Consider the following 11315-nt stretch of genomic DNA (forward strand, 5'->3'; position numbering starts at 1 on the left):
TATAGTGACATTGAGAAAAATGGTGTGTATACTTGTTTGTTTGGACAAGATGTGCTCATCATTTAGATTGGCTCAATGCATCCATCCTTTCCTTGCTAAGCATCTCAGTAGTCTAAAGTTGCTTCCTTTCCTCGTCCCCTTTCCTTGTCCCCTTTCCTTCGTCTGCTCTGATCTGAGCTAGGCAGCAATTTCAGCTCGGTGTAGATAAGGGCTGATGAGGAGAGGCAGCCACTTCAGGTGATTGAGATGCACCCTGTGTGTGTGTGCGCGAGTGTGTGTACCTGCTCACCGGTACTGATGTGTTTCTTCCTGTCTCCAGTACGTTCCTGAGAACCTGCACCCGGTCTACAAGAACAAGGTAGTGCCAGTGGCCGACATCATCACACCCAATCAGTTTGAAGCAGAGTGAGTAATAGTGAACCTATAAGGCTGCTCCTGCTGTGTGTGTGTGTGTGTGTGTGTGTGTGTGTGTGCGTGCGTGCGTGCGATTGTGTGTGTGTGTGTGTGTGTGTGTGTGTGTGTGTGTGTGTGTGTGTGTGTGTGTGTGTGTGTGTGTGTGTGTGTGTGTGTGTGTGTGTGTGTGTTTGTATGTGTGTGTGTGTGTGTGTGTGTGTGTGTGTGTGAGAGAGAGAGAGAGAGAGACACGGAGCGTTAAAGCACCCCAGGGACTGTGTCGTATCTGTTACTATCAGTATCACGAAGCCTCACCCACATCCTAATCAACTACATTGATGTCATTTTACTCAATATCCCATCAAATGATATACAGATACACTAAAGGCCTATGTATGGTGTGTAGCATGTCAGTAAGGTGGTTGCTACACTGAGTTGATGGTTCTTGATACCCAGTCACTCCTCTCTGTGTTTGTTTGCTTGTGTTTTTGTCTGTATTCTTCCATCATTGTTCCTGTGTTGGTTTGTGTGTGCTGTGTTGGTTTGTGTGTGCTGTGTCGGTTTGTGTGTGCTGTGTCGGTTTGTGTGTGTCTGCTCCACTGCTTCTACCCTCCCTCCTTTCAACCCTACTTCTGAATCACCTCTCGCTCGTCACTGCAATCCCAGTTCTAGTGGTGCACAGGGTCCCTCTGGTGGATACCCATGGAATTACAGATGAATAATAATATACTGTCCGTTGTGTCTGAAGTGTTTCCACAGCCTAATGATAGTCTCACTCGTTTAACTTGGAGATGATGGCGTAAATGTTGCTCACTGTCTCTCACTATGGCACTAGAACACTATAGAAGAACACTAAACAGACTCTTCCTTAGACTGTTTGTTGGTTGCTGTTTACAATGAATGTGGTGTTAGTGTCAAGCAGAAGAGGCTGGTGGGGGGAGATATAGGAGTACGGGCTCATTCTAATGACTGGAATGTTATGAATGGAACAGATGTGTTTGTTCCATTTATTCCATTCCAGCAATTACAATGTACCCGTCCTCCTAAAGCTCCCCCCACCAGCCTCCTCTGGTGTCAAGGTTAAATTACCGTGGGCGTGTTTGTGTGTGTGTGTGTGTGTGTGACCTTATTAATGTGCACATGTTTGTCCTCCAGGCTCCTGACAGGGAAGAACATTAGCACAGAGAAAGATGCAGTGGAGGTGAGTCTTAGATGCCATAGAACATGCAACAGATATATTATGTTGCAAAGTTGTCATCAAATCATGTCAAACCTTGTACATAATCCATGGGCCATGTTTAAACACCAATAAAATGGATTCTTCCTTCCTGGAGGTATTCACTGACATGTAAACAAGCAGATGGCATCCACACCATTGTTTTCACCAAGCCTTCCATGACAGTTGTGATTTCCTCAAGGCAAAAATAAATGGTGTATTTAAAAAAAATAATGTCTCAAGTTTTGAGGGAGTGTGCAATTAGCATGCTGGCTGCAGGAATGTCGACTAGAGATGTTGCCAGATATTTGAATGTTCATTTCTCTACCATAAGCCGCCTCCAACGTTGTTTTAGAGAATTTGGCACTTTGTCCAACCGGCCTCACAACCGCAGACCACGTGTAATCACACCAGTCCAGGACCTCCACATCCAGCTTCTTCACCTGCGGGATCGTCTGAGACCAGCCCCCGGGACAGCTGATGAAACTGGGTTTGCACAACCGAAGAGAAACTGTCAGAAACCTTCTCAGGGAAGCTCATCTGTGTCCTCGTCATCCTCACCATGGTGTTGACCTGACTGCAGTTCGGCGTCGTAACTGACTTCAGTGGGCAAATGCGCACCTACGATAGTCGCTGGCATGCTGGATAGGAGTACTTTTCATGGATGAATCCCGGTTTCATCTGTACCGGGCAGAAAGCAGACAGTGTATATGCCGTTGTGTGGGCGAGCAGTTTGCTGATGTCAACATTGTGAACAGAGTGCCCCATGGTGGCGGTGGGGTTATGGTATGGGCAGGCATAAGCTTTGGACATCGAACACAATTGCATTTTATTGATGGTAATTTCAATGCACAGATATACTGTGACGTGCCATTGTCGTGCCGTTCATCTGCCACCATCACCTCATGTTTCAGCATGATAATACACAGTCCCATGTCGCAAGGATCTGTACACAACTCCTGGAAGCTGAACATTTCCCAGTTCTTCCATGGCCTGCATACTCACCAGACATGTCACCCTTTGAGCATGTTTGGGATGATCTGGATCTATGTGTACGACAGCGTGTTCCAATTCCCGCCAATACTGACTGGTTTTCTGATCCATGCCCCTACTTTTTTTTTTAAAGGTATCTGTGACCAACAGATGCATATCTGTATTCCCAAGAAGGGTGGAGACGGGGATTGAAGCCCTGTCTCTGCTGGGGAGGCATGAATATGTGCTGGGTGTTACCAGCTCAACCATGGCTCTACACAGAAGGGTGCATTTTTTAAGTATTTGAATAGGGACGTGGCACCATTAGATGTAGCAGGTAGTTGACCTTTGACCCTTTTCCCCTGGCTGCTGCCTCTTTTCCCAGGTGATGGACCTGCTCCATAAGATGGGTCCTGACACGGTGGTCATCACCAGCTCTGACCTGCCCTCGCGTCTGGGTGACCGCTTCCTTGTGTCCCTGGGCAGCCAGAGGACGTGTAAGTGTGTGTGGTCAAGAGTGGGCAAACTAACAATGACCATTAGTAATTGATGTAACTGTCATGGTTTTATATCCCATCTGTGAATCATTGGTCATTGGTGTAACATTTCCTCTTCTTGCATCTCCAGTGATGCCTGATGGTACCAAGTCCACCCAGAGGGTCCGTATGGAGATCCCCAAGGTGGACGCTGTGTTTGTGGGGACAGGGGACCTGTTTGCTGCGATGCTGCTGGCCTGGACTCACCACTACCCCAACGACCTCAAGGTCTGCAGTGTACACTAAAGCCAGTTATAAAACCTAGAGGACTGATTTGGCACCAAAGACTGAGGTGAAGTTGCCCATAGATCATTGGTCACTAACCATTTCTGAGTCAAAATGCAAGTCGAGATCTACTGCTCAGATTTTTTTTTTTTAAACACGACTTAAAAAAACATTAGGCCTATGCAACATTAACCAATTAAAAACAGTTCTGTAGCAATGAGGTTTGTTCAATAGGTTATAGGCCCAATATAGTATCACTGCATATTGGTACGAAGGTAAGACCCAAGTGCAGACTGTGTGAAGTAACAATGTTTAATGTAACCACAGGGGCAGGGAAACGACAGGTCAAGGCAGGCAGGGGTCGATAATCCAGAGTAGGAGCAAAGGTACATGACGGCAGGCAGGCTCAGGGACGGGCAGAATGATCAGGCGGGCGGTTACAGGGTCAGGACAGACGAGGGTCAAAAACCAGGAAGAAGAGAAAAAGAGAAGCTGGGAAAAGACAGGCGCTGACAGGACTAACGCTGGTAAGCTTGACAAAACAAGATGAACTGGCAACAGACAGACAGAAAACACCGGTATAAATACACAGGGCGTAATGGTGAAACGGGCGACACCTGGAGATGGGTGGAGACAATCAACAAGGACAGGTGAAACAGATCAAGGGCGTGACAGTTTGGTATATGATCAGACTGGTAATAGATCATTTGTTATATTCCTTGTGAGGCATAGCTGAGTGAGCATAATAATTAGCTTCTTTTTTTTTACTAGACTGATGGCCTGCGTCTGATGATCAATCTGAGGGGAGGGAGCAGCGTTGAGGCTGCCTCTTATCCGACTCACCATCCCTCTCTCTCTCTCTCCCTCAGCTCGGAAAAGGGGACACAGTCTTCCAGCTGATGGCGAAACTTAAGTCGCACTGCATTATGTCTGCTTTATGCACCAATTCATGTTGTTACTCCAATGACCAGAGAAGTGAAATATTCTTTGATATTAAAAAAGACACAAGCCACTAATAATAACTATGCAAACTTATCGAAACACTTTGCTATACTCATTCATTGCAGCTGCAGTGCTGGTTGTAGTGTGAGTGGAAGTAGGGAGAACGCACATTGTATGACTTATAAAACTGTTGAACAAAGTGTTGACAGTGCTGAATAACAACTTAAACAGGAACTTACTCATAAAAACATCAGCACTTTGCTCTATTCGTTGAGTCTCTCTCTAGTCGGGGTTTTAAACGTTTTGAAATCTCACATTACCAACTTTGCTGTGCGTTTGAGGCTTCTTTTTACAACATATGGTCAAAGGAAACTAGACACGATGATCTGAGCTATGTGATTGGCTAGCGGTAGACCTTTAGGTGCACTTGATCTGCTCTCTGGGCCTGCCGGGTAGGCGGTGTTCTACCTTCAGACACATGAAATCGTTTAAAATGTTAACACTTTGCCTTCCTGGCACTAGGGCTGCTGAATCAAGTGCACCTACTGTTCAGATTTTAACGTGAACTCTTTTTTTTTTTACATTGATTTTTATAAGGACTCTAGTTAGGAATCCTTTGCCTCCACAGCATAAAACCATTTTTTTTAAAGAGGAACGCAAGGCTTTATTATTCATTTTTTTTACAGAAATGTTTTGGTGATTGAGTAGGAATGGCTTGGAGATGGACCAATCGCGATCGACCGGTTGGGGACCACTGCCCTACATGCTGATCTTGAGTCAGTTTTGCATTTCCCCCACTAATGGTGAAGATTGGGGAAGGGGAAGATGATCCGAGATCTAGGGGAAACTTCACCCCGGAGTGTGATAGTAATGGCCCTCCGTGGCGCTGTCCCTGCTGTCACAGAAGCAATCAATAGAATAGATTGGAGGGGCACCGTCTAAGTTTTATAGCTCTCTCTCTCTTACAGCTAAATCTCACCACTGATACTGTCTGCATCATACTTAGAATAATAGTGATATCAATCAGTCAGCTACGTTCCCACCATTCGAACTTCCCCGAACAATTCTCAAGGTAACAAAAGTTGTCTGGACCACTGACGGGGTGCTCAGTCCTAGGATTTTAAAACTGCAATTGTAAAAGAAGGATCAGGATGGCGGCTTAATTTCCTTTGAAAGTTTCAATATTGCTTTGACAAACAAGTCTCTGTCTTTCTCTCTCTCTCTGTTAGACTGCATGTGAGAAGACTTTCTCAGTCATGCATCACGTTATCAAGAGGACCATCTCCTATGCTCACGGTAAGACAATCAAGCATCATTTTACGCACTCTAAGAAGTGTTTGTGTGTACATGTGCTCGTGTTAAAGATTCTTGAGCGTTCCTTTGCTCCTTCTGTCTTTGTTTTTCTCTTTCTCTGGGTGATTCTCTCTCTCCTCTTTTCCCCCCTCCATCTTTCTCTCTTTTTCTCTCTTTCAGAGTTAGCAGGGCCTGGCCGAAAACCCAGCCCACCTCAACTGGAGCTGAGAATGGTTCAGAGCAAAGCGGACATCGAGGACCCCGCCATCGTGATGGAGGCTACTGTCCTAACCCTATAGAGCCCCCACATCCCATCCCCCTCCACCACCCACCCCTCCACCCGCTCCACAACCGCACAATGTATAGGTGTTGTACATTTTTATCTGTAATGTGACATTGCCTTAGAAATCTCTTACAGAGCACAACATTTCCATATGAGGAGACTTAGCAGGGTATGGATGGACAGACTGGGGGGTGAGCAGAGGAGGGACTAGGGTGGGGGCTACTGCACCTCGCGCACCTCTCTTTGACAACCTGGTCTCTCTCGGTCTCTCTTCATCTCTCCCACTCCCTCTATGAGCTCGCCTAACCTCTTGGTTTGTCCTGCACACACAGCTTCACAGCCCAGCCCAGGCCTAGACTATTCCAAGGCCAGGCATCACAAGGCTTAGGCCTATTGGAGTTGCAGCACTAGCTAACTACGGTGGCAATGTGGTGGCCCAGGCTAGCTAAGGCCGAGGTTATATCTGGTAGAGGTTGATCGATTATGATTTTTCAACGCCAATACCGATTATTGGAGGACCAAAAAAAGCCGATACCGATTAATCGGCCAATTTTTATATATATATTTGTAATAAGGACAATTACAACAATAATGAATGAACACTTTTATTTTAACTTAATATAATACATAAATAAAAATCTATTTAGTCTCAAATAAATAATGAAACATGTTCAGTTTGGTTTAAATAATGCAAAAACACAGTGTTAGAGAAGAAAGTAAAAGTGCAATATGTGTCATGTAAAAAAGCTAACGTTTAAGTTCCTTGCTCAGAACATGAGAACATATGAAAGCTGGTGGTTCCTTTTAACATGAGTCTTCAATATTCGCAGTTAAGAAGTTTTAGGTTGTAGTTGTTATAGGAATTATAGGGCTATTTGTATTTCATATACCTTTGACTATTGGATGTTCTTATAGGCACTATAGTATTGCCAGCCTAATCTCGGGACTTGATAGGCTTGAAGTCATAAACAGCGCTGTGATTCAAGCATTGCGAAGAGCTGCTGGAAAACGCAGGAAAGTGCTGTTTGAATAAATGCTTACGAGCCTGCTTCTGCCTACCACCGCTCAGTCAGACTGCTCTATCAAAAATCATAGACTTAATTATAATATAATAAACACACAGAAATATGAGCCTTATGTCATTAATATGGTCAAATCCAGAAACTATCATTTCGAAAACAAAACATTTATTCTTTCAGTGAAATACGGAACCATTCTATATTTTATCGAATGGGTGGGATCCATAAATCTAAATATTGCTGTGACATTGCACAATCTTCAATGTTATGTCATAATTATGTAAAATTCTGGAAAATTAATTACGGTATTTGTTAGGAAGAAATGGTCTTCACACAGTTTGCAACAAGCCAGGCGGCCCAAACTGCTGCATATACCCTGACTCTGCTTGCACTGAACGCAAGAGAAGTGACCCAATTTCCCTTGTTAATATTGCCTGCTAACATGAATTTCTTTAAACTAAGTATGCAGGTTTAAAAAAATATTCTTGTGTATTGATTTTAAGAAAGGCATTGATGTTTATGGTTAGGTACATTGGTGCAACGACAGTGCTTTTTTCGCGAATTTGCTTGTTAAATCATCACCCGTTTGGCGAAGTAGGCTGTGATTCGATGATAAATTAACAGGCACCGCATTGATTATTTGCAATGCAGGACAAGCTGGTTAAACTAGTAATATCATCAACCATGTGTAGTTAACTAGTGATTATGTTAAGATTGATTGTTTTTTTATAAGATAAGTTTAATGCTAGCTAGCAACTTACCTTGGCTCCTTGCTGCACTCGCGTAACAGGTGGTCAGCCTGCCACGAAGTCTCCTCGTGACGTGCAATGTAATCGGCCATAAACGGTGTCCAAAAATGACGATTACCGATTGTTATGAAAACTGGAAATCGACCTTAATTAATCGGCCATGCCGATTAATCGGTCGAACTCTAATATCTGGCCTGCAAAAATCAACCAACCAACAATCTGTCAATCAATCAAGCCTTGTGAAATACATGCACAGCTGAGGGCAGAATACTGATCAGGGATAGGATAGAACCTGAGGCACTTATTTCAGTGGAGGAGTGGTGGTTTAGACACGTTTTACCTCATACGTCACAACAGGACAATGGTTTTGGGTATGTTGATTCTTAAATCAATTGTCCATGTTTGGTGCTTAGATCATGATCAGTGTATGATCATTGTAAGCACGTCACTAACTTTGTGGTTGTATGTTTTTGTGTTGTTTGTTGTTTGTTATTTACAATGTGTGAAATGCTGGAGATCTATCATTTCAACATTTGTTGATATATGATCCTTGTGTGTTCAAATTTCAATGTTATTGGAATTACCATGCGTATGTCTTTTATTTTGGTCTGAATTGGATGTAAGGTCTAGCAAGGATAATCTACACTGTTCGTTTTATACGTGATACTTTTTTGTGTATTTTTATATTTACATATCTTGGGCAGATATAATATTGATATGGTTTCTCTGTCTGTGCCAAACTTGTGAAATCAAATTATGTTAGAGAGTGCCGAACTGGCTGTTTCCTGATACAGACATGAAATTGCAATAAAGTTAATATGAATCCTGTTATTTAGCCAACTTGCTGTAAGTTTTCTGTCTGCCCCTGCTTTGTAGGGAATTCTCCATATCTTACCCTCTGTTCTGAAAAATTAACAATGTGGAGAAAGCCGATTTGATCTTTCTGGAGATGCTCTGTTACAGGGACTCAAAGTTGAGGAACCAACCATTTCTCATCAGACAGGGGGGGTGTCCGTGTGCAGGACCAATCAGGGGTTAGTTCTGCTCTGACTGACATGTACTTACTCCTCAGCTTTTCATGAAACCAGTGAACTGTTTAATATATGTTCCAACTGTGCGTTACTGTACATTTGTGTGTTTGCGTGTGTGTGTGAGAGTATGTACATGTATGTAAGTGTATATTTCCTGTAATGGGGTTTGGGGGTTTTATGGGAGGGCATGGGGTGGGGTGGGGTGGGGGGAAACTAGTAAAAAAAAAAAGAAGAAGAAGAGAAGCAATGACTTATCATCCAGAAACTAGCCTTTCCGGTGCTCTCGTAGGAATAGCCCAGCTGCTGACTAAGTCAGTGGTGGTGAGGTTTGTTGGCTGTGCCAGCTTTTGAACCCAAATACTGTATGTGGGCATTGAACTCCAAAACGGAAGCACCTAAAACTGCCATTGAGTTGTCCGAGTGTGTACTTTGAGTAGGAGCTTTGGGGAGTTGGATGGTCGAGGCTGTCTGTGTCTTCTGGCAAGATATATATGTTGTGGGTTGCCTGCAAAATGGAGTCTGGTCATAACCAAATCTTCAGCTCTCCCAGTATTCTGTGGGAAACTATGGAAACAGTTTGAACATATTGACTGTTGTTGCAGCAATGTTTTAGCACATTCCCTGGGGGAAACGTAGTGGGATAGTTTACAGTGGATTACAAAATATATGTTATTTATACATATATATATATATATAGTATATGTATAAATATGTCGTGGACAGTGGAATATGTATGTACTGTGGATCATGAATCTGTGCTAAAGATATGGCCAATTTCTGAAACATATTTGAGGGCACTGCCTTGAATCAGATGGGACATTCCGGAATCTCTTCTTCCCTAATATTCAGCCAATAGCACGTGGCTCGATTGCAGTAGTGATGAAAAAAATTAGGTTAAGGATGATTGTTGACATGGTGTGCAACATTTTGTGTCTTAGGTCTTAGAAAAAGTGAGAAAAAATGCCCACCCCTACATGTTTCTTTGTTTGGACCACTGTGTTTGCTGTAGTGTTGACTCTCTCCTAAAATAGTCCCTTGGCAAAGTATCATAACATGTACTCTTGCCATATGTATACAAGAAACAGTAGGCAACACTAGAACATTAACCATGATGTCAGTACAGAAAGGGAGATCTTTGACTAATGCAGCATTCGGAACCAAGTGGGAGGTGGGAATTTACAAGTTGTGAAGTCGTAAATACTAGTTGGTTGCAATTACCTGCTTTGAACTCGTCGAGAAACGCTGATTGACTAATGGCCAACAAGCTGCGAAAACCATAAACTAAAAGTACAGCTGTCACACTTGTAAACAAATTATAGTGTTCAAAAACTATATTAATAGATTTTTTATAAATAATGTTTGTTGCATTTAACTGCCGGAAATGCAGTTTTGAGGTTATGTCCTTAGTAGATGATGTCAGCATGTAGGAGAAAGGGGAGCTCAGGATGGTGAATGAGTTTCCCACAAGTAATTACCAGTTGGAGGCCCGTTCAAGTGGATTTTTCCCAGTTGTATGTGGTAAATTACCACTTCTCACTTGGTTACGAACAAAGCATTAAGCGTAACTGAGTGCCCCCTACTACCCCCTGCCTTTGTAACTGTATCTGTCCCTTAGTGGTTTTAACAGTGACCAGTCTATGCTTGGCTCTTCTTTTTGTTCTTATGTTGAAGATTTTCTTTTTACATTTTCTTTTCTCAATGGGCAAACAATGAAATGTATTAACTGTTTGGTAAAGTTTTTAGTGCTTCGTTTTTTGAGCCTGAATATTTTATAACATGTTACAATGAAGATTGTAGTGTACAAATCCACATTTATAATATATAATATGTATGTTATGATGCAATAAAAAATAAAGTAATGATTATATTATATCCACCTGCTTTTTTTCTGTAAGTAAATTAGTATCAACACACTGCCAATGTTAGGCGTGTATATGGGAGGCGAAGTCAAGTGCAGGAGAGCGGATTATAGTAAACAGGCACACTTTAATACCGGTCAACAATGACAGCACATAAAACATACTAGTGCCAAAAACACGGTACATAACAAAAGTGCAGCGCCTGACAAATATCCACTTAACAATAAACAATTACACACAAAGACATGGAGGGGAACAGAGGACTAAATACACGCAGTGTGATTATGGAATGAAAACCAGGTGTGTATGAAACAAGACAAAACAAATGGATATATGAGAAATGGAGCGGCGATGGCTAGAAAGCCTGTGACGTCGATCGCCGAACGCCGCCCGAACAAGGAGAGGAGCCGACTTCGTCGGAAGTCGTGACAGCCAAAGGAAGGGGCTGGTCATGGAAGTCCATAATTGGCTGAAACTGAAAGTACGTAAAAAATGTGGCATATAAAAATTACATTCAAAAATATATATATTTGAAATAGACACGTGTTTGAATTTTGTACATTCAATATCTACCTGCAATGTCGGGTAACTATCTTTCCTGGTAACATATCCCATACGATGCTTGTCATGTACGTAAGTCAATGCATGCCTATCAGGGGACACTTTGCTACAAGCAACTAATATGTATATTAGTTTCCTCCAATACAGCAGACAAACAAAGGTTGACAATTTCATTGAATTCATGAACATGACACTGGTAGGGTGCTTGCCAAAAACCGTATTCCGTACATCTGTAT

General features: G+C 42.6%; 1 protein-coding gene across 1 annotated transcript in view; it reads left to right on the forward strand.

The window, feature by feature from the left end:
• Window positions 1–8454, forward strand: part of LOC139372545 (pyridoxal kinase-like) — a 36147-nt gene extending 27693 nt beyond the window's left edge. The window contains exons 6-11 of the mRNA XM_071112282.1: window positions 320–405; window positions 1549–1594; window positions 2967–3078; window positions 3209–3345; window positions 5514–5580; window positions 5758–8454. Coding sequence (XP_070968383.1) covers window positions 320–405; window positions 1549–1594; window positions 2967–3078; window positions 3209–3345; window positions 5514–5580; window positions 5758–5876 — 567 coding nt within the window. The 3' untranslated portion in view covers window positions 5877–8454. The remainder of the gene's footprint in view (window positions 1–319; window positions 406–1548; window positions 1595–2966; window positions 3079–3208; window positions 3346–5513; window positions 5581–5757) is intronic.
• Window positions 8455–11315: the final 2861 nt, after the last annotated feature.

The sequence above is a fragment of the Oncorhynchus clarkii genome, chromosome 18, assembly GCF_045791955.1.
Source record: "Oncorhynchus clarkii lewisi isolate Uvic-CL-2024 chromosome 18, UVic_Ocla_1.0, whole genome shotgun sequence".
Classification (NCBI taxonomy): Eukaryota; Metazoa; Chordata; class Actinopteri; order Salmoniformes; family Salmonidae; genus Oncorhynchus; species Oncorhynchus clarkii.